The following is a 27697-nucleotide window of genomic DNA, read 5'->3' as shown; positions in this document are numbered from 1 at the left end:
TGACTGCTGGCGATATTTTTGGGAGAAATACGAGGGCGCACAGGGTATTCCTTGGCATAGTGTCCTCCTTTTCCGCAGTAAAGACAGAGATTATTTTTCCGTCTCTTGTCTTTTTCTTCTGCGGATAAAGGTCCTCTCAATCCCCCAATCTGCATGGGCTCCGAATTATCCTTGGGTTCCTTCTTCTCGGTCCGTACCATTAAAAACCTAGGAGGATTAGGACGTGCCTTTTCTCCTTAACGTTCGTGCAATCTATGGTCCAGTTTAACCGTTAGATCTATAAACGAAGGGCAAGTCTTCCGGCGGGTTCACTATTCGAGATAAGAGATCCTTCAATTCATCACTCAGTCCCCGATAAAATAAAGATGTTCTCTTCTCTTCAGGCCGATGGGTCTCTGTGATTAATCGATTAAAGGTGGTAATATGAGAAAGAAGGTCTTTAGATCCTTGTCTGAGATTGAGAAGAGCGTTATCACTGGCCTGCATAAAAGTATGTTTAGAAAAAAGTCTCTTAATTTTTTCCTGAAATGAAGTGAAGTTGTACATCAAGGGGTCATTATTTTCTACTAAGGGCACAGCCTACTCTGCTGCGTTACCCGCCAACAAAGAAATAACAAATGCTACCTTAGCAGGGTCATAAGGGAACGCTGCCGCTTTACATAGGAACTGTAGCTGGCACTGGTTCATAAAGATACTGAACTTGGAGCTGTCTCCATTAACCCTTTCAGGCATAGCCAATGGAACAGGGCTAGGAGTATATACGGTGACCTGGACTGGAGGTACATAACCCTCTCCTCATGAAGTGGAGGCAGGGTTGTGAGAGGGAACCGAGAAGTGAGCAGGTTGGATGGAACTTTCTTTACTCTTAGGGATGGTACCTCTACTCTCTACGGATGCTAATGTTTTCAGCTGCATAACTTCTGCTTGCAATCTTTGGTTCTCTGTATTTAATCTTCCTACCTCTGATTGAAGATCTACTAATGCGATAGCTAGCTCTTCTACGGAGGGACTCTGGAGAGCATTGAGCAGGGACTGGTCTAAAGGCGAACTAACACCATCTGGATTCATGTTCGCTCAGGGGGAATATATTTGTGGGCTTGGCTTTCTGTCGGGTCCAAGATGGATTCCACGGGAGCGAAGATGAAGGCTCCCCACACTTCCAGCAACAACACCTGGAGGACTATTAGCACGTGCTCACAGATAATTGCTTCTTAAAAGTGTGGGGAATAAACCATAGAGTGACCACCACTCTTCCTCATTTGATGGGACTGGAATTTCTGCAGTGAGGATGATCCGAGACGATGTGCGCTATAATTAAAAAAGGTAGGATACTAGAATCTTGAATTACAGTACAATGAGGCTTTTACAGACATTAATGCATATATAGTTTAGTGCACCACTCACCAAAATATTATCTCGGGATGCCTTGGAAATCTTCAGCAGCAGCCTCTCGTTGGATAATAGCCCTTAATGCAGGTCAGGAAGAAGATTTTTTCAGGTAGCACAAGGGTTAAAAATAAGAAGAGTACAAGCGGGAACACTTTCATTCAAACACTCACTCAGAAATACTCTGGGGATCAGTAGGTGAAAGACACAAGTGAGGAGGGTAATAGAGCAATGTTAGGCAGGAACAGGAATGGTAAAGTCCGTCTTCAGAGGAGCAGAGGAACACCCTATATCAAGAGAAAATCAGGGCGTTCTAATTGGCTCCACTGACAACCGAAAGCGGGACTAACACGCTCTAAAATGCTTCAGGAATGTAAGACGTGCCGTCCGGCCCTGGGGGAAAAAGGGAGGGTGGAACAGCTACGCACGTATGGGGGAAAAGCAATGCCAGGTATGTCATCCGGCTCCGGTTGAGGAGTAAAGGAGAGGAACGACCATATGCGGGGAGGAAAATAGCAAAAGAAAAACAAGGCGTGCCGTCCGGCTCCACGTGAAGGTGGAGCGGAACAGCGAAGCACAGGCTGGGAGAGACAATGTCTGCCGTCCGGCTCCCGTGGGGGGTAATTGGAGCGGAACAGCTAGACGCTTGTGAAGCAAAAGGGAAAAGGTGACCAGGCGAGTCGTCCGGCTCTAAAGGGTTGGAGAATGAGCGGAATAACAACGCACTGGCCCAGAAAGATAAGGCTTGCCATCCGGCTCCACAGGGGTGTAAGGAGCAGAACGCGCAAGCACTCACCGGCGCAAGAAGGCTTGCACCGAGAGGTCTACAGGAACAAGATGCACGGAGCAGTAGCACGCTAGAAGCGACAACAGGAAATGCAGGAAAGGGGGGGCGTGGTCACGACGAGTCAGGAAGTAAGCCAAGCAATGCGGTACGGGAGAGACGGCTTTTTATGTGCATTAGCGACCGTCTCCAAATTACCCCCCCCCCCCAGAGAGGGAGACACTTCGCAACACATGCAGTAACCACCATCTGGCCAGTAACTCCTGAGGCGGAAGCCGGGAGGTTTGTTTTTAAGCCATTATTCTGAATTTATTTTGTTACATGTTTCTTTCTTAAAAACCCCACACACTATTTTAAAATTGTACAGTTGCTATTAACCTACCTGAATCTGACGACTAGGAGCAGATATGGGGACGCTGGGCAACACCGGTGACTGCCGTCGAAAACCGCCGCCATCTTGGAGGTAATCGGAGCGGACAGTGGGCTAGTTGTTGGGCGCAGTTAGGATAAAAGACGCCCTGCGCTATTGCTGTACCTAACCACTATCTAGCCAGTAACTCCTGAGGCGGAAGCCGGGAGGTTTGTTTTTTAGCCATTATTCTGAATTTATTTTGTTACATGTTTCTTTCTTAAAAACCCCACACTATTTTAAAATTGTACAGTTGCTATTAACCTAGCTGAATCTGATGACTAGGAGCAGATCAGGGGATGCTGGGCAACACCGGTGACTGCCGCCGAAAACCGCAGCCATCTTGGAGGTAATCGGAGCGGGCAGCGGGCTAGTTGTTGGGCGGAGTTAGGATAAATGGACACCCTCGAGTGTACGCGCAGCGGACGCGCTCAGTGGGCGCGCCGATGGCGCCCCGAAGGCGCGCCAAAGGCAATCCCGTCTGCGTCCGTCCGCGCCAGGCCCGGGCCTAGGGCCAGGATCCCTGACACTAAAATAACGGAGGTAAAAACAACCAATCTACCCATGCAACAACGAGTAAGTAAAATAGGGATCCGCAAATATGACTCCGATTCTCTGAAAGCCCTCAATAAATCTCTAACGCCCAACTGTATCAAAACTCTCACTATCACTGATCCTTTTTTCTGCACTCATTGCGGATTTCACCTCACCCCTACATCACACGATACACAAATAACCCCCCGACCCAAAACATACACTATGACAAGTATAAACTGCCGCTCACTCCCCAAAAATAAAGCTAATATTTTTTACCTACTCCTAAATGACCAATCTGATGCGGTCTTTGTCACGGAGACCTGGCTCCATGAGAGCTCAGGACCTGACATAGCTGTATCCCTACCTTCCGACTATGCGATAGCAAGAATAGATAGAACAAAAAGGATAGGGGGTGGAATTGCGGTAGTGTTTAAAAAAAACTACTGCTGCACTCTGGAGCAACTAACCATCACCACTTGCGAAGCTTCTCTATTTAAACTTTCTCTCTCCCCAAATAGTGTTAATCTATCGACCCCCAGAGTACCATGCTAACGGGATCCCCACTTTTATGGAAGAGGTCTCATCCTTTGCCACAAACAAAGCTAATTTCACAGTATTAGGTGACATAAACTTACATCTGGAGGACCTTACTTGCACTAATAGTACCAGACTCATATCTGACATGGCTTCCATAAATCTAAAGCTACTAAATTCTGTTCTCACCCATATAGCCGGACATTTCCTAGATCCCATTTTCTCCAACCTTAATACAATCACTTGCTCCCCGGCATCACCCACTAGCTGGTCTGACCACTATCAGATACATTTTAATCTGACCTCCCCGTACGATAAGCACACCGCCAATAACACCAAAGGAATAGGGGAAACACAAAGAAACTGGAAAAAGCTAGACATCGGCAAACTTAATGAATGTATTGAGATTCATAAACCAATCCTAGAGCAAAAAGTTGGCCCCCTCGCTGAGTCCGTTCAAAACTGGCTCTCAGAAGCCATTGACACCTGCCTCCCCACCACTAAATACTAAAGAACCATCCATCGTCCTCCAGCGCCTTGGTATAACGATTCTTTAAAAGTTTCTAAAACTAGCTGCAAGATCCTTGAAAGAAGGTGGAGGAGAAAATATGAACAATCATATAAACAGGCATATAAGATAGCACTGAGCAAATATCATAAAGAATGTAAACAAGCTCGCGCAACATTTGTGAATCTAACCCTCTGTAATGCATCTAACTGTGCAAAAAACACTATTCAACACAGTAAAAGAACTGCCGGCTCGGATACCGTCGCCAAACCTCCAATATTGTCTCAAACTAAATGCGAGGACTTAGCAGCCTTCTTCATAAACAAAGTTGAAGGAATATACCAAGAGATTATCTCACAAGAACATGCACATGATAGCTCAGTGAACACCAATACACCCATGCCAACGACATATCATCCCCCCGATGTACATGAATACAGTGAAACAGACGTGGACTACTTCCTGACGGACTGGCCCCACCTAACAACTGAAAATAGGATACACTTCTGAAATCAATAAAATCTGGTTCACCAATGGACCCGCTGCCAGCCAAGATCCTGAAACAATTAAATCATTCTGTGTTATCAGTCCTAACTCATCTTCTAAATACATCAAACACAGAGTCAGAAATTCCCCCTACATGGAAACACGCCATGATTCACCCTTTACTAAAAAAGCCTAATGCAGACCCTGTTGACACTAAAAACTATCGTCCCATATCACTGTTACCTATTTTATCCAAAATCTTAGAAAAACACATTCACATACACCTGACGCAATATGTAGCTACGCATCACTTACTCTATCCCTCACAGTCAGGTTTCAGAGCGGGCTTCTCGACAGAAACCACCCTCTTAGGTGTTACAGAAGCTTTCTGCCAGAACTTAGATAAAGGAGAAACAGTGGCGCTCATTTTGCTTGATCTGAGCGCCGCTTTCGACACCATCTCACACTCTGTGCTCATAAACACACTGAGCAGAATTGGAATAGGCGGAGCTGCTCTCAAATGGATCCAGGCATTCCTCTCAAACAGAACTTTTCAAGTTTTCTCCCAAAAAGCCTGCTCCAAAACGTACTCCTTTGCACATGGTGTACCACAAGGCTCCATCTTAAGTCCATTATTATTTAATCTCTATGTAAAACCTTTGGCGGAGCTGGCTGAAAAATCCGGCCTCTTAATTTTTTCCTACGCAGATGATTCCCAAATCATGTTCTCACTATCCGCACAAAACCCTAATGATACCTCTACACTCAAGACAGGACTAACTAACATAGCAGCATGGATGCAATCCAACTTCCTTAAATTAAACGGAGAAAAAACTGAGGTACTAATATTGGGTAAACAGAAAAACCTCTGGAGCATACAACACTGGCCAGACAAAATGGGGACCCTCCCTACCCCCTCACCACACCAACGTAACCTAGGCGTACTCCTTGATGACACTTTGAGCATGCATGCTCAATCAGTAAAAGTCGCGGCCACTTGTTTTTCCATCATCAAGTGGCTGAGAAAAATCTGCTGGATGTTACCAGAAACAACAAAAAAACTGTAGTCAACGCCTTGATCACCTCCCGGCTTGACTACGGAAACGTTCTCTATGTGGGCTCAAACAAACAGATCATTCACAGACTACAGATGGCCCAAAACGCGGCAGTCAGACTTCTATGCAAAGTGCCAAAAAGAGCATCGATCTCCGCTTTCCGACGAAAACTGCACTGGTTAAACATAGAAAATGGAGTAAAATTGAAAGCACTCACTTACATGCACAAAATTAAATCCGGAACAGCCCCCAGCTACCTCTGCTCCCTGGCCACACCCTATACTCCATCCAGAAATCTAAGATCAACCTCCCACGGCCGTTTTGCTGTCCCCAAATATAAACTAACACGAATTGGAGGGACATCCTTCACATATCTAGGGCCATCCTACTGGAATTCCCTCCCAATTTCACTTAGAAATTAAGCAAGCTATTCCAGTTTCCGTAAGCTGCTGAAAACTTGGCTGTTTGATAAATAAGTAGTCCAGGATCCTTCTCGTTACGGCTTCTCTAAATGCGCCAGGAAACCCTTTTGGGTAGCTGTTGCGCAATATAAATTCTAATAATAATAATAATAATAATGTCAGTCTCTGGCCCTACAAATATGCTCGATTCCTAACAATAGTGCTTGCGCAATGTGACAAAGGTGATAATGTTAAAAGCAACAAACAATTTCTGTTTCACGATTCCCACAATTCCTCAAATAACTTGACTATTGACTGTTAATTAGCATTCCACTCTCGCTGGGGCACTGTCATAAAATGTCTCCCGCCCGATGGTAGATGTTGCAGCTGCCTGCGCTCTTGCAGACAGCTGGGATCAGCACAAAAACACGGGGACCACTGTGCCTCTGGACCCCCACAGGGGCCCTAAGAATAAGTTATTCCCAACGTTGCAACTGCAGGTCTCTGCTGCTCAGCTGTGGGGACGAAAAACTGCCCTGGCACGACTGTGCCCTCTGGGCCCCACTGGGCCCTTCTCTAAATCAACTGGCCCCCATCGGTGCAGCTGACCTCTGTCAGTCGGGGCAGCTGTAGACATTCTGTCAAACTGGAAGGGGCATGGGCACTACTGTGCCTCGGGGCCCTCACTGGCGCCCTAACACGACTGTGCCCCTCGTTGGAGCCACACGGGCTCTGTAATAAAGCATGCCCCACGTTGGAGCGGCCCGCTCTCCTGCGGGACCGCTCAGGGAAGCATGGGCACTGGCACCAACTGTGCTATGCTCTGGGGGACCATGGGGGTTCATCTCACACCGTCCTTCATCAGCAACTCCAGGTTACAGAAAAAGGCTAGGGGAACGCAAAAAGTTTCGGGGTGAACCTTCCAAAAGGGGCCAAGTCCAACAGTAGGTAGTCTAAGTTTTCCTTTTCATAGTGTCAACGTTTCGACCCCCTGTCTCAGCCTGTGCACATTAATGCATCTACTGCGGTCTTCCTCAGGACCAACACGAAAGAGTTAGCCATCCTGTGGGACAACAAATGTCTGAGAAAAATATGAACCTCCTATGGTGGTCATAGAATATTTCAAATGGAGGGTGAGATAAAATCACCTACCTAAACCGATGGTAACATATGCATGCCCCAACAGGTGGCCTCGCCACAATCCTTACTCATCACCAATTGAAAGTTAAGGGAAAAAGATATGACTACTATCCCAATACCAAAAATGGTTCATACAAGGATTCCCTACACCAAACAAGTGCCCCATAGCTTAAAGGAACCATTTTCCAGTGGCACTAAATAGGTGTGTGCTATTGTTTGAGAAACTCAAATCATAGTTACTATATAGGTGAACTACAGAATAAAGTGAATTCTGATTGAGGCACCTGTGCAACACTTTTTCCTGTTGGAAAATGACAACGTGCCAACTAAAAACACATGCTTAAAACACACTCTGAGTGTGGGTCTATGTGAAAAGAACACACATCACTAACTTCATATCTTAACAGAGCAGGTAGGCTCTCAATGTCAATCTACATCTTTTTTTAATAGAAATGGTACAATGATCGAAATTACAGATACAACTCTGTCACTCAAAAATGCTCAATTCACCAGCTTGCTAACAATACTTGCGTGGTAAAAGTGCGCTATAGAAATATTTTTAAATTCAAATTTTTAAATTCAATACTTCTAATGCGTCCCTTCAAGATATTCACATCCAATTGCAGGGACCGAGAACTTGTTCCCTCCACGGCTAGTCTCCACGTGACAGTGCGGCCAAAAAAACTGAATAAAAAGAATGGATACGGTGTGATGCATGCATGCACGCCACCTGTTGGGAGATACAAAGTATCTCCCTCTAGCAAGATGTCCGCCAAGTGTCACATGACTGTGTTGGAGGCATGTATAAAAGAGAGAAAATCTAATAATAAAGTAAGGCAAAACAATTTCACACAATAATATGGTTTTAATCAATCAATCAATTGGGAAAATCAGCCAGTCTCAAAAAGAGACCAAAGTCTGAAGTTCAAAGTTCTGGATTGCACGCAGTAGTATATATAGGGTGAAATCCACACAAAAACACAGATTACGAATTCCTACGTGGCGAAAATAGCAAGCTGGGCAGATAAGATATTGTCAACACGTAAATATTTCCAAGAATTGTGTAGGTGTCCATGTTTAGCAGAAGCCCCCTCTTATGGGTTTTTATTTTAGTTCTCAAAATAAGAGTGAGATAATCATAGAAAAACCATTTCTTTTTTCTGCATAGCGAGTGATTTATTTCTTGTTTGACATCATTGGTCCCAGCCTATCTGACTTTAACATATTCTCAACAGGCTTGCGCTCACGCAGAATCCACCCTTGTTTACACCGTGTACTCAATGCTCCATGACAATGCAAAAACAATTTCTATTGTTGGACTCTTGTTACATTTGTTTAACAGATAGAGATGTGGTACCCTTTTCTGTAAATCACAAAATAAACACCTGGGTCTATTAAAGTTAGAAAGAGAGGGAACAAGAAGAGGGTGAAAGGAAGGGTGTACCTAGTGCATGTGGGGTATTCCCTTTTAAGCATGAATTCCCCCATCCACCGGAGGTGTTATGCTTCATCATAGGGAGCCTCCTTCAACTTTATGCCTAGTCAAGGTGTGGGCTATGACCCCCTCACGAGAGGGATGAGCCCAGGGATGTTTTCAGAGGTATAATAAATACCTTACTAATGAGCATGTAGTGCTGAAGGGACAGCAGGGCGTGAATGGGAAATGTGAGATCTAAAACTGGCTCCAAGGTACGCAATACAATGTATTCATGCGTCCCAGGGTCAGGATTAAAATCAAGCAGAGGGCCTAGAGGGCATAGTCACATTTGCTGGGTTTGACAAAAGAAGTATGTTGACATGTTTCTGCTTTTGACCCTCCGGAGAGGTGTTGCAGCATTCTTCAGAACCTATAAAACAAATGCTCCTGCTCAGGTGCTCAAAATGAAATAATAAAAATCAACTCGGGCCCTGGCGTGAGGCTCAGGGTAAATTCACCCCAGCCATGATTGCTCTCTAATTGCCCTGCAGGCCAATTCAGACTTGAGCCTTATGCCAGGGCCTGAGTTGAGGCCCTAATCCCCACATTAGCGGGAGATGACCAGTGGATCCATACTTTGGACATACACTTGGACCACTGCAGTTCTAGCTTAATATTTACTGTTTCTGATTTTTGTTATTGCACTTTGAGCACTTGAGCAGGAGCATTTGCTTCACATCTCTGAGTACCATCTGTTAATATTTTGTGTGATACCCGTGCAACACTGTCTTCCATAGCAAGAGTAAGGAGAAGTAGACAATAAGTCAAGCAGATGTTCACAATAAGGAAGTGTTTTAACTAGGTACAGCATCTTCACAATGCACTGGTGAATCTCTTCTGAAAGAGTTTTCTGGTTGACTGAAAACACTATTTCCTTACAAAGTACATACAGTGAAGGCAACTGCAGCCTTAAAAAAACTCTACATTTGTATGAGCATAGAATGCATGAAAAACAAAAAAATATTTTGATTTTTCTGTTTAGCCAATCAAAATTTGCATCCTTGGTCCACCTGGTGTGGGGAAGACAACTGTTTCAAAACTACTGAGTGCACAATATAAACTTCATCATGTTCACATTAAAGATGTCATCAGTGAAGCTATCGCAAGACTGGTAAGTACATCAACAGACTGTTGAATAGCAGTGTTAAATGCTAGTGGGAAGATTTTTTACTGCTGCGTATTATGGAGTACCTTTATGAAAGGTTCAATAGAAATGATCAACCTGTAAACCCTTTATAATATGCTGAATATTGGTTCTTTTTATTAAGTAAAAGGGAAATGTATGTTATAATTTACTTGTTGAGCTATTTAATGTTGAGTGGCCTATTGGAAGGTAGTGTGGGAATTTTTAAATAAAAAAAACGATGGCCTGCTAGTTTTAGAGACTGGCAAGCTATGTCAAATGCTGTCGGTAGAGCTAATTAATTATCATCTTGCAGAGTCTCCATCTGCTGACCAAGGCCTTTCAAGATGGAGGCAATTACTGCCTTCGGGTCTTATAGTATTTTGAAGCCATTAGAGCTGAGCCCCAAAAGGTGTTTGATTTCTATAAACACTTGTAGCTGCTCAATCACAGTTCTTTCCAGGATCTTAACCGGATAAGGAACATTAGAAATAGGGTTGTAGTCATCATACGTGTTCGATCAGATGGTGATTTCCTTTCACATGGCTGATTCGAGCCATCTTTCAACGAAGGAGACAAAACATTTACGTTAAGAGGAACCAATGGTTTCTTATAACGAACTGGTTAATAAGCTTGGCAGCAATCAATTTGATTTTAATTTTAACAATGTTTTATTTATGTTGTTGAGTAATGTTGAGATATTGGTAAAAACATAATGGATTTCGAATACATGATCGTTTTGTATTTAGGAAAAACTTAGTAAAATGGAAGGAACAGATGATACGGAAGAAGAAGAGAGCACAGCAAATTACCAAGACCTTTTAGACACAGTGAAGGAAAATATGGAGCAGTCTGGGGGTATGAACATTTATGTTTGGAATACTGCACTTGTTCTTCATGGTTTATGTTTATGTCCTATGAGTAAACTTTAGGGCAAAATATTGTATTATCGATGCTTTTACATTGTTATAATCTCTGCTGGATAGAGCCTGAAAGAATCTGAATTTGCAACTTTACATGCTCTTTCTGTTCAGCCGTGGAGTAAGAGAGATGAGAGCACGGTGCCGTTCAAGGGCTGTAGTGTTAAACACACATTGTAAAATGTGAATGCTTGTTTGAGTTTAAATTATAGTAACTTCTAAAGAGGTACAGTCAGTAAATATTATTGGTTTTAATATTGGTAAAAAAAAAGTATGTAGTTGTACATCATGTACATGTTATTGTATGCCGGCTGGAGGTCTGAGAGATGGCATATAGCCATGAGAAGTGAGTTTCACTGTCAGTGTAAGATTAGTGGCTTTTTCATATTAACTGCCATAAATACGATTGGTAAGTTCTTGAGAAATCAACATTGTTGTCTCTAATTAAGCCGAATACCAGTCTCAGTATATATACATATATTACATAACAGCTGCTGCCATAACCAGGTCAGCTCCCTCTTTTTCATTCACAATCAAAGCATGCTATGTTTATTCACATTAAGGGGGTCATTAGGATGACAGGCGGACTTTGTCCGCCTGTCATCCTACCGGTGAAAGGGACTGCCCGTCATAAGGGCGGGGGTCCCGTGGCTAGCATTAGGATGCTGAAAAAGCCCATTGTAATATGGCTGGCGGTGTCTGATAGACATCGCCACCATATAAACCCTTTTCGGTTTTTCCATCCGCCGCGGACCCCCCAGCCATACTAATATGGTGGGGGGTCATTCCGGCTAGGATGGCTACCGCTGGCCTGGCAGGGGCGATCCGCCCGCCATCCTAATGGGGGCCTAAGTCTTTGTACTCTTAACTGAAAGTACTAAATAAAGAATGGGTGTAGAATGTAATTAAGGGTTTGGTACTGTGGAGCATTACCCTTTCGGAAGCCTTTTCATTGACAAAATCGTGCAAGTTGTACATCAACTTACAAGCAGAACGTCTTTCACCAAAATCTAAAATAGAAGGTGGACTCCCAAAATAAACAGGATTTATTTAATAAATAGTGCATGCAGAAATAAACTTGGGTCAGAGTTGGGAGCAATGTCTTTATTTTTTCCAAGGGCTATATTGAGAATATCAAATGAAATCAAAGGAGATGCCTTTTGTTGGCTCAGTTCAAACGATGAAACACATATTTCTTGGAATTCACCTAACTACCGGTATTAACTTTTAAATAGGCATTGTTGCAGAGTTTTCATGTAGAGTACTGCACTACATATATGCGGCATGCTGTGCATGCAAATTATGTTTGTGTTGGATGCAAACCAGGTACGAACCGTGGCTTTGTAAAGCCTAAGTGAGTATCCCTGCCCACATAGCACCAGCTCTCATTTGGGTGGACCACCATAGAAGTTTCAATTAGGGGTGGGAGGAACTTGCGTAATTTGACGCCACAGAATTCTGCAGAGTTAAATAAAAGCTTTGTGAGATTCCGTGAAGTTCCGTCAACGGGCAGAAATAGGCCCATCGTGCTGCTCGTGATGGGATTTAGTGCTGAGAACGTGGTCGACGCTGATAAAACAGCACCACGCGGTGTGCCAGAGGGGGCAGCTAGTCGAGTTGATTTTGCTGCTGCTCAAGAAGATTTTCTACTCGAGTGGCAGCCTTCTGACTGCGAACAGTCGCACCTGCCCACGAGTTCTCATATTAGAAAAATCTCGCCAATGTCCTTCCAGCGACTGGAAATCTCGCTGGGGGGCACTAAATCTCATTCACGTTTGCCTTGCCATCCTGGAGTGGTGAAAAAGAACAAATTCCGCCACGCAGCAACTGGTGGAATTTGTCCAAAAATCCATGTTACAAGAGTAATGCGGAGTCATGAAAATGCTGCCAGTTATGCTGGCGGAACAGAATATTTCGCCCACCCCTCGTTTTAATGCCTTCAGGGTACTCTCCTTCAGGTAAATAAACATCATGTAGGAAGGTGGATACCTGACTATGGTTACCCCAGATTTTTTTGCCTTGTGTTTAGCTGGTTTTCGACTTAGTTGGCCTGGGATCCTGCTAATCAGGGCCCCAGGTTATCTGCTCTCTCTTTAAATGGACTCCATGTACTATAGGTACATCACCAATTTGGTACTGGACACCTTATCAGCCCCTGTACAGTGCACTGTAGGTGCCCAGGTCATAGGTGCATTCAAGGCCTACCAGGGGCTGCAGCATATCTTTTGCCACCCCTGGCTGGTACTTAAATCGACACAACTGGCTGTTCACACAGCTGGGGCAAGGTGGTGTAATCACCCCTTGCTTAGATATAGTATACCTATATCTAAACCTATATCTGGACACATATATACCTATAAGTCACTCCTATGGCAGGCCTTAACAATCCTGGAGGCAGAGTGCTTGGTTTTATGTGAGATGGTGCTCTAGCATGAGCTGAGCCTGTCTGCAGTGTTCGGAACCATTTCCTTACTGCTGTTCCAGTGATACTGCCATACCATATACTCTTAAGTGCATTATAATCCTCGCGGTTATTGCTAACTTTGGTTTGGCTTTATCAAAACATGTCGTGTTTGGTGTCATACATTTTGGAATACTACCCCTTCGCCAGTTCTGGCGACGGGGGTAGCATTCCACCCTTCTAGAGGGAGAAGACATGTTACTTTACTGAAAACGCGGTTAATCCTAACCAGAGCCCCAGCATCACAAAATGGACGCTGCTGCCACAGACACATGTCTGGCCTCCTGCTGCTTACCGAAACTTGGCAGAGGACGCCTGGACAAAGGGTTTCCTGTCACAGGGAGGTGTCACACCACCCCAGACAGGAGATAGTGGATTGTAGCAGGGAGGGTTGAAAGAAACTTGACACTGCCTGGGACGCACAAGGTGTCCCTGGGCAGATTCCAGTCAAACCGGTTCTGGGGCCATCCTGCCCCAGTCCTGGCGGCAAACTGGACAAAGGGAAAGGGGTGTAACCACCCCCTTCCTGGGTCCCACCCATAGGAGGGACCTAGCAGGTAACCCAGCCCCTTGATTTGGAATAAAGGTAGGAGCTGGGCTGATGCACATCAGATTATCCTGACTGAAACTTATGAAACGAAACTCTGGACCCTTCGACATCCTACTCGACGTAGAAGACTGAAGAATCTCCCTTGTGGTCAAGGAGTGACCACCCAGTGCAAACAGGCACCATCCAGCACCTCGACATTTGCTTTGTTGCAGTTCCCGCCGGAACTCGAGCGACAGAGATCGACAAGACCCAGCGTGACTGCCTTCTAACAGCCCGATCCACAGTCCCTGCAAAGCTGAGACCCGTGGAGGCGACCTGAAGCGTGGGAGCGGCCATCTTGGAGGAACAACGAAGCGCTGACCGTGCAGCTCCCGAGGCTCCCTCGAAGCTGTGCATTGGAGTTTGAGAAGCTCCAGCCCCGAGCAGCTTTTGCACCGAAGCTCACCCCTCCACACTCGACGAGTGCTGCGTGCGGCCCTTTTGCATTTTTCTGCTCGACGCGTTGGTCCAGTCGCTTGCCCGTTTGCTAGTGGCCCCAGTACCGACGAACCTTTGAATTTGCTCTGCTGGTCTGGTTGCCCCAGACTGGCCCTCGCTCCCCTGAAAAGGAGCACCGGCTCAGACCTTGCTGGTCCGAGTGAGAAGCCATCTTCGAATCCTGCGTGGGTTGCCTTTGCCAAGGTTTGTTGACTCCGATCCGGAAGCCGACACCGCCGACAGTGAGAACCTTCGTGGGACAGCTCGTGATTCACTCCAGGACATCCTCGGTGCCCCAGAGTCCACGTGGCAGCGGAGACAAGCTTCACGACATCAACCTGATTGCGCCCGACATCGCCGGGTTCCTTCCTGGTTCCTTCCTGGTCACTGGCTAGTGACCCAGACTCTGTCCCCTCTGCTTTCAGGTATTCTACATCTTCGATTCCACCCTTGGATCGCACCGGACACTTCTCTTCTGGACGCCTGCAGCATCTTCATCTCCAGGCACCCTAGATCTTCGTGACGAAACCCGACACATCTTCGCACCTGTGCACCCGCTTCCTGTGGGTGAGGTAACTCTTGAACGCCTGTGCTCCTGTAGTGGTTTACACCTCTAGTGTCTAAGTCTAAAGGCAGACTCTTAAAACTGTAACTCGATAACTTTTACGCACCATTGACTTTGCATTGGTGCATGCGTGTGCTTTCTGCACTGCACCCGAATCCCGCGGGCTACTCCCGTCCTAACTGCTGTTAGTCCAGTGTAGTCCCAGCGATTCCCAAGGCCCTAGGCCTTACCACTGATCGATTAGTGATTGGTATACCACTTTATTGATATATGGTTTGAGTGGCCACCGGCCTCATCCATAACTGTGCAACTTGTATATGTTATATTGTGCTTTTGTTTAAACGCTTGTGCTTCATTGCACATAAAGAGTAGTGGGGATTATTCTGAGAATAAATACATATATTTTTATAATATATAACTTGTGTGGTGTCCTTTCATTTGATATTACAGGATTGCATATGGTAAAACAGCTGGCTTCACATGTCCTCTTGAGTTAAGCCTTTAGGCTGCTTAGTCCATGCTACCTCTAGGATAGCTTGACTTTAAGGTTGACTTACAACCACCACCATAAGGGATTGTTTAGATTGATACAAGGTGCCCACAGAACAGTGGACATCATACATCAGGCCAACTTCTCACACATCATCACAAATATACTTGTAATTTCATGTAGTCACTCATGGGGAAAAGTCAAGATGGCAGCCACAGTGCTTCACCCACACCACAAAAGCCTAGGCCCACTAATCCATTGGTTCTAATAAGATTGGGGGATGGCTTTGTGGGCAAAATGCGAAAGTGTCATGGAAGGGGATTATATGTACCAACTCAAGCGACTACAAATGAATCCTTTACAAATCATCAATACAATACAATCCCAGTGAAGAGTTGGGGGCTAGTAGCATTAGAACTGATAATATTATTGCTGGCTTGGTGCAATCACTTCAGTGGGTTGAGAACCGCAAGGAAGGTACTGCTGCTTCCATAAGGTACATGGAGATAAGCTGGTGGTGAAACAAATAATGATTACTGTGTGGTAACACTGAATGAAAGGACACCACACAAGTTATATATTATAAAAATATATGTATTTATTCTCAGAATAATCCCCACTACTCTTTATGAGCAATCAAATACCATAAGAGGTTTAGACAGAGGTAGAAAAGACTGACGGCCTCAAGCAAAGTCCTGCTTTTAAAATAATATTCTAAGATTGAGGCTGTCGATATAATCATGTAAGAGAAACTAGAGGCTATAAGGCTCGGGTTTATAAAGGAAGAAATTAAAAGGTTGGCCTGAACGTAAAATACAGAAAGTGCAGAGGGGCTTTGCGCTTTTCCCATCTTCAGCATATGGCAGCAATGTCCACACTACAGATAGAATCAAGAGCGGCTAATTTATATAATCTGGGTCTACTAGTCAGACAAAAGGAAACCATGAAAAGATTTTATCTAATAAATTGCTTCGATTGTTCCACATGATTTACCCCTACGAATTAGTTAAAAAAAGATATAAATTATGAGCCTAGGAAGTTGATGCTTGTTCCAATAGCAGTATTTTATACTGAGTACTGAATAGTTATAAACAGTGGGGTTTAATCAGAACTTGGACATCTTTTATTTTTCTGTTTCTTCAGGTCGCCTAGATGATGATTATGTGCTAAAATTCATGAAGGAAAAGCTGAAGTCGATGCCCTGTCAAAATCAAGGTTTTGTCCTGGATGGATATCCTAAGACCTACGAACAGGCAAAAGAGCTCTTCAATAGTAAGCTTTTATACTGTCATTAATCTTATTTTAGTTATTTACATAAGAGTAAAAGATGTCTAATGCACTGGGGCGAATCTAGAAGTTTTCAGTGTGTCTGCACACCTACCCCAGATTTTTAGGACACATGAAAGGACAATCACTTTTGCAAATTACTAGACTGATCTGTTCAAGATACAAAACTGGCAACTGGGCGCAGATCAGTCAATCTTCAGAACCTGGGTCTGTATATCCGCTAGTGGCTGACAAGACACTCCATAAAATGGTAGGTTGGGAAACTGAGTGTTGTCTAGGAGAGTGCTGTACTTCTCCTTCCCATTGCTCAGTAATAAGAACCAATGAATACTCGGGGTGCCTTAAACTACTTGATCTCACTACCTGCAATAACAGATGGAAAAACAATGCTACCTATGATCATGGGCCTACGTGAACACACATATATCTAAAGAAGGGGCTCCATATACCTCATTCATGTAAGTGATTGCACACTTCACTCCTAGAATGTGTTAGCAAAGTGCATTCAACACAAGGGTGTAATTCTTCATAACCTCCTCATCACGTTGTTAACTCAGTCCTAACTTCGTACATCATGAGCTGGATATGTACCCTGGAGACAGTCACCCTGCTTCCTACCCACACCAGTTTAAACTCCTCTCCCTCCAGATGTATTTATGAAAGGCCATTTTTACCCTGAATCCTCCTGTTGTGCCTATGCCCAGCAGAAGGCAGTCATCCTGGGCTTCCTATCTCTGAATGGGAGACCTTGCTTACCTGCTCTGACCAAGGTTCGGTCTTTGCTTTCTGCTCCTAGAAGTTTGTTTCTGAGGATGATTATGTTCCTGCTTTTTCTGACTTCAAAGCACCTTGATGGGCTTGCAGCATGTGGTTTGTTAAAAACAAAAAGGGAATGGGTGGAATGCTTCAATTAATCTAAGCCATTTTAAACAAAGAGTAGCCATATGCAAATTCACCTTGGCCCTGCTCTAATGTGTACTGCTCAGTCTGACCTTCAAGGCAGTGTTCCCTCCAGATGGAAACACACGCAACCTCAGACCAGGTTGGCCTATTTAGGGCTCATCAATGGTGTATACCTTAACTCCTGTAGCATCATGAGCACAGGACCCAAGTCTTGGCAGACCCATCACTCTTAGGACGTTGCACTGAGGAAAATAAAAAAGGGATAGGTAAATTTCCCAAATACATTTTTGCCACTTGTAGTTCCTTGGGTCTGCATTCCAGTTATTCATTTTTGTTCAACCATGCCATTCTATCCAGAAATCATCCATATGCAAATCAGCTTTGGTCTGCTAAAATATGAACAGCCACCCATAAACGGCCAGCCCAGGACCCCTCCAGCTGGGAACACCAGCAACCCCGGTCGGTTTTGGCCTATTAAGGCCTTATCAGTGAGGTACAGCTTGATTTCTATGGCTCAGTGAATATGGGTCCTGCATCTCCTCATGCCTGTCACACATAAGGTATTACACTGAGGAAAACAAAAAGGTGATGGGTGGAAAGGTTGAATAAATCTCAACCACAAGTAATTACTCAGAGTGCATTCTAGTCAGTTGTTTTTATGTCTACTATGCTACACTAGACAGTGACCAACCTTATTCAATTCAGTCTTGTAGTATTCGTCCTACCTCAATAAATAGGCTGGCCTGAACTGATGGCAACTTAAGGTTTTGTTGTTTGTTCTGTTGACAGTGATGCTCCTCATCATATTTTAAGCTCTCCCAGGCTCAGTTTGGCCGTTTCCCACCATTTGATCACTCTTCATTGGCTTTCATTGGCCAAGGCCCTCTATTTTAAACTATTATGCTTGTGCCACATCGCAATTCATAATTCAGGCTCACTTTAGCCTCAGGATCTCTTCCAGCACTGAATCCCTGTCAGAACGCTGTGATGTGCTTTTTATAACCTTCTTTTGATTTATTGCTTTAAGGGGGCTGGGGACTGATCCTTTGCTTGCTTAGTTTCTAAACATGGGAATTCACTTACCCAAGAACTTCAATTTTCTTGCAATCATCTGCTATTTCAACTATTTAAAAAAAAGACTAGAGATCTGCCTCTCTCGCATCCAATTAGCTCATAGGGCAAGGTCACCTTTTTTAAGGTAACTGCACTATATAAATGGATTTTCATTTTCAATATGTGCAGCTGCGCCTCATTGAGGAGTGTGGGGCTCTGTAGTGCTTTTTACAAGTTCTCTCCTTCCCTAGCTACCTGCAAGGCTTGGGGCTTTACTTTTGGTTGCTCTCCCTGATTGCTAGCATAAAGGATGGCAGGCTCCTTGGAAAGGACAAGGAGAAGAACCTCTTCATCAGAACAAGGTACACCGACCATTAGATACACAAGAACAAAAAAGTAATAGACCCCTTTTGTAAGGAAAGAAACAGTAATATCAGGGGAGTACGTGTTTTGAAGACTTCTTGCTCCTACCCTGCAAACCCCACCCCTGGAAGAACATATACCTGGGATAGGCACCACTGACTTCCTGAGGTACAATCCCCAAGGGATTGGCGTACTGCAAAAGTCTTCACAAAATTCAGTGACTATCTTGTAAAAGAAATGGTTGGATACACGGATGCAGAATATATCAGGCCAAATACATCTAGTGAAGTCAAGAAGAATGTCTGCAGCTTTCTGTGGCCAGGCAGGGTTCTTTCAACATGAAGTAAGTTAAGAAGTTGTTTTCTCCCTGCCACATGAGCCATTCAGATGCATGTGCTGATACTGCCTACCACTGCCTAAACCTGTCACTGTATTTCCAGAAGTGGAATTTGCTGGATTTGAATAAGATCCACAGATGAGATGGGGCACCCTGATGTGCATGTCAGGCCCCTTAATCCAGGGTAGAAGAAGAGATTTCAGATATTCTGCCCGCCTGCCTGCCTGCCTGAGATCCTGATTGGAATGGGGTTCTTCTGGGGGTGCTAGGGCTGTGGCAAACACACTTAGCCTTATCAGGTTGCCTCATCTGGTGGGCCGTCTACCATTCCATGCCTTCATCCGGGCTAGTATATGAGAAGCATGAAAGGCCCTGACCAACCTAGGGACATATGTTCAGTGATGGTCCTGTGTATAGTTGTGGTACGTCATTATTTTTAAAAATCTCTATGGTATGTGAGTGTTAATATACCACATCATAATTCAAGATTCTTCGGTGTCAATGATGTATTTCACAATTACTAACCTGAAGGGTTACGCCACGCATTTGGCCATTCCTATTTAAACAGGAAACAAAGAGGTTTATAAAAGTAATTTTTTACTCCCCTACAGAACCGATTGTTGCTCCATTCAACCTAGGGACATCAGGATCCTTTTTATAAATCCAGGAACTGTCTTCAGACCTGTATCGATTCTAATCCACCAGTTAGTTACCTAACAAATCTTCTGTATTATGTATTGTTCATGTTGGCCAACTTATATAGGGGAAGTTCTTTCTGATTACTGGGATATTGCAGAGAGATGAAAACAGGTCAAAGACGGGATTCATGAAAGATAGGCTATATCACAAGATAAATAGGTAATGTCAGTCTCACTGCATTCCGATTATTAATAAGTCTTAGAATTGAGTACAGACTATTGAACATTGGCTACTGTATAGACAAACTACCCAATAATTTTAGATCAGCTGTTGATGCTGGTTCTTCTAGCCTGTGAGATGATCCTCTTCTGCAGCATAGAGGCCATTTCATCAAAATGTTTACTAGATCTTGTGTTTCTGGACCCAGTGATGATGAGGAAAGGGAAGCTCGGAAGATTGCATGGAGGATAAGCATAGCAACCAAAGGAAGAGGGTAAACTAGTTGCTATATGTACTGTGTTATAGGGAAATTCACTCACAATTAATAGGTCCAGCCAGATCACCCTTTTTTGGTGCATTAGCGGTATATGTACTTTTCAATGGTCTGCTTCATTCACTTTGATTAGCCATTGCTTTGTTTATGACAGGCTGAAGAACCTTATAACTACATTACCAGTAACCTGAATATTTGTTTAAAAAAAGCTTCAGTAAGTATCTTAAGTGTAAATATGGCTCTTCAAAGAATGAAATGTGCTATCTTGTCATTTGTATCCAGCTGTGTCCAAATAGTTGTGTACTCTGCAGCAGGTGGAAAAATCAGTAAAAGAAAAGGTATGCCATCAATAGGGTGTACTGTGAGGGGTTTAAACAACCCGCAGGGTTCTGAGTAAAAACATCAGACTTCGTGCAAACTCAGCAGCTGGGCACACATTCTTGCATTCCACCTTTCATAGTTTTCCTCCTAGCATAACAGCGGAGTAGTAGATGAGAGTCTTTTTGGTACCAAAAGGCCATCTGTTTATCATGAAACCAGTCTAACAGGATTCGCTGAGTCTCTGGTATAGGCAACCTAATATTATTGTTATGGAAATATTATGCCCCGTAGAATGAGCAGGTTGCGTTCTTGGATACCTAAGTAGAAAGACAAAGCACCGCTTCAAGTTCCTGAATGGGAGCAGTGATCACCACCAAGATTAGAAGAAAACCTCGCAATTATTATTGCATCCATGTAGTTATAGAAGAAGGCATGTGTCTTGAGATTCGGATATGAAAATTACCACAAAATCAAACCTATAAAAAGAGAGCTAGTGGGCTTGGTGTTGGTAAACTAGCCCTGTCTGTTTTAAAACATTTGTAATTCTTGTGATCAATGAGAATGGCAATTTGATGCTTGTCTCCCTCCAAGTAATGTCCTCATTCTTTGGATGTTTCTTTGATGACTAGAACCTGCTTGTAGAAGACTGTATAATCTCTTTCAGCAATATTTCATTTCTGAGAGGAAGTGTAGAGGATGGGACTGCTGAGTACCATGACCTCTTTGGGACAAAACAGCACCCCCCAGCTTAGAGGCATCAGCTTCAACATGTCGAGATTGCATGTTTCAAGACTGGTGCTGAAGATATGTGTTTTTTTAAGATCCTGAAAAGTAATCATGGAGATAGTGGTCAGTACTTGTAGAACATTTTTTAGAACAGTGCAGCCAGCGGAAGGAGCAGTTTGGAATAAATAGTAGATGTAAAATGCCTAATAAAATTGGCAAAGCCAAAAAACGTGCTGCTGTGATTTAATACTGATTTGATCTTTGATCATATCAGGATCTAATTCTTTTGTTTGGGGAGAGTGTCCATGTCCTACAAACAAGGTGATTCTCGTGGAATTTACAGTGCAAAGAAACAAGATTCCGCTGCAACATAGTGTTTCCCAAGAAACAAAGATGTACTATTAAAAGGTTTGGGAAACAAGGATTTTCTGTCGGACAGACATGTTACTGTTTGGCAGAGGGTCCACTAAACCCTATTGCTACATTATTGCATGAGTTCAGCTCTCAGGGTAAACTATTAGCTCTAATCCCCTAAAGATAGTTTGTTTCTACATGCTGAAAGAAGGGAAGACACAGTTTCACCTAGCATTTCGGATATTTGAATCTACAAAAAATACTACTAATTCAAAGTGACCAGATTCGAACTAAAACCACTTATTTCCGTTAGTTGTAACGAAAAATAAATTTGTTGCGAATTAAAGCACCTAAATGATTACATCGTTTTTAAATGGCAAAAAATGTTTAACTCAGTTTGATTATTGCATCTAAAATCAGTAAGCCTTCATAAAAAACGAAAATGCAATCTTAAATAAAAACATCCAAATATAAATGACCTTATGAAGCCCTGCCAAATCCTACACCCACATTTGTTATGTTATGTTATGTTATTTAAAATTTGTAAAGCGCACATACGCCCAAAAGCTTCTTGGCGCTGAAGAGAAAATAAAAAAACATAACAGAGGGATACCAAAGAGAGTCGCTATTTCAAATAGGCCTGTGTAAAAAGAAAAGTCTTGAATGCCTTTCTGAAGGCAAGGAGGTCCTTACTCTGTCTCAAAGTCAAAGGTAGGGAGTTCCACAAAGAGGCAGCTAGAAAGTGAAAACAGCTACCTCCCTGTCGTTTTTTCTTGAATCGGGGTACCTCAAGTAGATCTTTATGAGCTGATCTCAAACTACGTGAGGGGCTATATCTCCCGATCAATTGTCTAATAAACATTGGGCCCTTGCCCTGCAAGGCCTTGAAAATAATACAACCAGCTTTAAATGTGGCTCTCTGCGCCACGGGCAGCCAATGTAAATTCTCTAGCCCTGATTTAATTGATTCCCATTTAGGTACCTTGCAGATCAATCTGGCAGCTTGATTCTGCAGGTATTGCAGTCTTCTAAGTTGGCCAATCGGTAAACCCAGATAAAGACTGTTTGAAAAGTCAATATGGGAAAGAACTAGGGCATTGACTACCTGAATTAAAGCCGAATCAGTAAGGAGATGTGCAATTTTTCTTATTTTCCTTAATTGAAAAAATCCAGAAGAAACTACGGTTCCAATCTGAGATTTTAGGGCAAGGTCCTCATTGATGGTCACTCCCAAACTCTTTACTGTTTGAGATTTTTTTGGGGGAAGACCCATGTCAGAAGGCCAAAAGTGTGGGCTCCAACTAATCTCGCTCTTCCCAGGCAAGATCAGTTCAGTTTTCCCCGGATTTAATTTAAGATGGTTTGAGGACATCCAACTCTGAATGAAGGTCATGGTAGCCTGAAAATTCTCTGCAGCATTGGTTGAGTTTAATACAAAAACCAACTGCAGGTTGTCTGCATAATTATATACAGTAACTTTATGCTCTCTTAAAGAGAACAAAAGAGGCCGCATATATAAATTAAATAATAAAGGGGACAAGGAAGAACCTTGAGGAACCCCACAAAGGGAATTAATTTTAGGGGCTGTAAAAGAGCCTAGCCGAACAGACTGGGTGCGTTCAGATATGAAAGATTTAAGCAAGGCCAAGGCAGAATCTCGGAGGCCGGCCTGTTCGACACGGTTGACCAGAAGTCAACCGTGTTGAATGCTGCAGACAAATCCAGAAGCACCAAGGCTTGATGTAAATTTTTGTCGGCATTAGATCTGAAGGTGTTCTGAACGGCCAATATTACTGCCTCGGTGGAATGACCAGGCCGAAAACCTGCCTGGTTAGGTTGTAAATAACCAGAATCTTCAACAAAATTTGAGAAGCTATTGGTGACATGAGCCTCCAAGATCTTAGATAAATAGGGCAAAAGTGATATAGGCCGATAATTAGTGAGGTCTAAAGGATCGATACCTGATTTTTTTTGTGAGGGGAATCAATAAGGCCTGCTTGAAACTACTTGGGACTGTCCCAGATGTAAGAGAATTGTTGAGCAGTGGTATCATGCTGTCAGGAATTGCCCGACCAATTTCTCTCATTATTTGAGGGGGGCAAACGTCCTCAGGAGATCCTGATTTGACTCTGGTCAATAGATCTAAAAAAAAATTTTTATCAATTGGAGGAAAAGAATGTAATATTGAAGGATTAAAAAAAATATCATCCAAAGGGGCGCAAGCTGGAAGTTTGGATATATTATGTTTAATCAGTAATATCTTTTCACTAAAAAAATCATTCAAAGAATTACAGAGTATTTGTGAAGGAACTACTGGGGGAGAGGTTCTATCATCATTACATAATTCAGTCACAATCCTGAAAATTTCTTTCGACTGATTAGTAGAGTTTAAAATTTTCTCTACTTTTAACCAATTTAAAATCTATTATGGGGAATACCCACTCCTTGTTTATCATCCATGACCCTCTCGACTCGCCAATCCTACCCCAACAAAAGCATTACTATCTAGTAGCACAATATACATTCATGTTACAAAGGGGCCACCAGTAGTTTTCTCCACACTCCCTACTTCAGTTTTAAATTTGTGTAATGGGATGGACCATTGTACTTATCTTGAGAAAGCAATTGATCAGGCGAGGGATGCCTAACTAAACACATTTCACTCTTGAGTTCTTATGACCTATCTAATGCAATGTTACTTTCCACTGTCAATATATTATGTCACTGATGCTTGATCACAGTTCCAAATGGCTTATGGACTGCTTGTTTAGTTTGTACAAAATTCAATAAAAAAACGCTTATTAAAAAAACAGAATCTTCCTGCTGTCTCGTTTTTAAAAAGCATTTCGAGTTTTCTTGAATTTCCTCAGGAATTCAGTTTTGATGCTTCACAATTCCTACTCATTAGTCTAAGTACAATTCGGTGGAATACATTTACTCTGCCTTAAATCAGGTGAAAGAAATGCATGCCATCTAAAAGAGGTATAGCATGCAGGCTTTGTCTGCTCTGTGCAGCCCATTCTCAACATTTGGCATGCTGTGCGTACGTTAGTTGTTCTAGAGCAGCGGTTCTTAACCTTGAGTCTGTAATGCCTGATCAGGGTGTCTGCGACTCTTTAGAAAATGAAATACTATTAGCAGATTTATAAAGTATATATATTCAAAAAACAAAAACGAAAATATTAGAACGTTCTGTAAACCTGGAGGAATTTGAAATTGGAGGCTGAAAGTTATGTTGGTATCCTTAGCATGGTTTGTGGGATCAGCACAAACTCAGCAAACAATAGTATGATTGATTGGTGGCCTCAATGGAAGCACTAGTATGTGCAGACACAATGAGTTATACAAAAAGTGATGGATGGAATGCTTATAGTAATCTCAGCCACTGGTAATTCATGGGTGCATACCAGTCCATTGCTATTTTGTACACCAAGCCACCTCAGTTAGGACCCGGCTTTATACACATCAGTTTTGACCCTGCTCCAATAGGAACAGTGCAGTCTGAACTGCCAGACCAGGTGCTCCCTGAACAGAAAATAAGCAACTCAAGACTGGTTTCGCATTATCAGGACTCATAGTTGGGTATCGTTTGGTTTCAGTGAAACGGTGTGTACAGGAGCCAAGTCTGGGAGTAAGATGAGAGCATGAAATTAAAGGGAAAAGACAAGGTGGTATGCTGGAGTCTAGCATACTGGTTTGGCTTCTAAAAATAAAGCCAATTTTGAAAATCTCCAACCTGCACATTAAAATGTTACCAAACATTGACGAGATAGTGACCCACCATGGGTGGAAGAACGAGAAAAGGTAATGGATTGTGGCATTTCCCTTGAGATCCCACTATATGAAGCATGAAGATGCTCACATAAGCATGGCAAGATATGGCAGGAACACAGAGTTGCTGACTCCACTTTGATAGAGAATGACTTTGAAACAAACATAACGCTACACTGTGATTAACAGTTGGCACAGAGAAGTGTTTTGTCGCTCTGAATTCTTTGACGAAATGCGTTCAACAACATGTGTATTTTATTTACTGTGCTATGTTGTAGCTATCTAAAAATGCCAATATTTTTTTAATAAAAGGATATTTTTGTATATTGTTTACTAGTAAACTATAGAAAATATTTCATAATTTGTGTATTTGCTTAATATACTTTTTCAGTAGTTTAGGGTATTGTTTTGAGGTTCAAAACTTAGAAAGTGCTTAGGCCTGGAGTCCCCTTCTTCCAATAGTTATTCAATTGGTGTCCACAGAAGTCAAACAATTATGAACGGCTGGTTTAGAGTAATGTGGTCTAGGAAAAAAAATCATTCAATCTCCACTGTGTTTGGATGCAAGGGTGAGAATGTTAAGAAATGTAGGACTCAAACTCTATTATATCGGCAAAGGCATTTTTTAGGATCACGGTCCAGTACTTACACTTATTTTAACACTGATGTTGGGTTTTTTGATCACATGCTATATTTGATAATACACCAATGACGTTTGTATGGCTTTTTACCAGCCTCCTCATGCTTTCCACGTCATTTTGTGCTGTTAATGAATGTATGTTTGAGTGATTGAAAGCCTTTAGTAAAGCTAGTTAATTTAGTTCAATCTCTTTGGGACAAATAATTTCAAACCAAAATGAGCGAAGGGTAGCCAGTGGCACATATGTAGTTGTACATAGCAAGAGACACAACAGTTGCAAGCTTTCTCGTTGTTCGGCTGCTCAGCTTCATAAACAGGGGCACTTCAACAACGACTTTGCATGTTTTCTGTACAATATTCGGTTCATTAAGTGTTATTGTTCTCTACTTACTGCCATTATACTTGTTAACACATTCAGCTGAGGGAATTAACGGTTCTTAATTCTTCCAGTTCGTTGGCCTGTGCTAAAGGTTGAAGTTAGTTTGTATGGAAAATGTCAATTAACAACTGTAACACCAGGAAGCATATGGGGAAAAAAACAATACAGATTCTCCAAATCTCTACCAGCACAGGCCCTGAAAGGTCTGCGCAAACCTACTGAACTTGGAATGCAGGCAAACAGTAACTAATGCCAGTATTTCAAGACTTTTAATTGTCTGAGCAGATCAGCATTCAATAACGGCTCCCAATTCAATGTTGCGTGTCAATCCTGTTCCCTTTACATGAGCCTCTCCTTGGTAAGATTTCATCCAGTGAAAAGTAATTTCACTTTTTTCATGAAATATAATTTCATAAGCTACTAGTGCACATCTAAAAATGTATATTGCCACATATTCTGCTCAATTGTAATATAGTTGTATTACAAGTGTATTTTTTTTAAAAGCTGTGTTTATTTGTGAAACAGAGTATTCTAATATATTTTATTGTTTCATTTAGTTGACAATACAGAAGAAGATGAAGAGTCAAGAGGCAAAATACCTAACTATGACAAAACAATCTGTCCTGGTGAGCTTTAGAGACATCTGCAGAGAGCAGTGGCTCAAAACAGTGTTTCTTGCTGTGTGATACTCTGGGGAAATAATGTGCAGAATGAACAGGACTGTTGCAGCTCCAGAAATATGTATTTATCATGTGACACTGCTGACCGTGCCTTTGCGAAGATGATGAGTCTTGCTCTAATATTGGCTCTCTGTACTCTTTCATGAGTTTATACATTATAGACTGAATCACAGTGATCCATAGGGCTGTGACATATCCATGGCTCCCATATCAACTCCATGCTCTTCATATTGACCACAAGCTGTACATGTAGGCTTTCCTGTTTTTGGTTTAAACCTATTATAACGAATAAAATCCCACGGAGAGTCAGTTAGCCCTCATCAGTGTATACATATAAACACTGATAGACACCTAAAAGTCCACAAATTAAAATGTCATTCAAAGAAAGTAAAGCAAGAAAAAAAGTTTCTTCCTGAAGGGGCCAACACAATGTGGATTTGCTATACAA

General features: G+C 42.7%; 1 protein-coding gene across 2 annotated transcripts in view; it reads left to right on the top strand.

Moving 5' to 3' along the window:
* Nucleotides 1-27697, top strand: part of AK7 (adenylate kinase 7) — a 344520-nt gene that overhangs the window by 274221 nt on the left and 42602 nt on the right. For both annotated transcript variants that reach the window (XM_078660128.1, XM_078660127.1), the window contains exons 11-14: nucleotides 9700-9828; nucleotides 10590-10698; nucleotides 16447-16575; nucleotides 27127-27195. In XM_078660128.1, the coding sequence (XP_078516254.1) occupies nucleotides 9700-9828; nucleotides 10590-10698; nucleotides 16447-16575; nucleotides 27127-27195 (436 nt within the window). The remainder of the gene's footprint in view (nucleotides 1-9699; nucleotides 9829-10589; nucleotides 10699-16446; nucleotides 16576-27126; nucleotides 27196-27697) is intronic.

This window comes from Lissotriton helveticus, chromosome 9 (genome assembly GCF_964261635.1).
Source record: "Lissotriton helveticus chromosome 9, aLisHel1.1, whole genome shotgun sequence".
In the NCBI taxonomy this organism is placed as follows: domain Eukaryota; kingdom Metazoa; phylum Chordata; class Amphibia; order Caudata; family Salamandridae; genus Lissotriton; species Lissotriton helveticus.
Note: the sequence above shows the minus strand (reverse complement) of the source record. Positions and strands in the feature narration are given on the sequence as shown.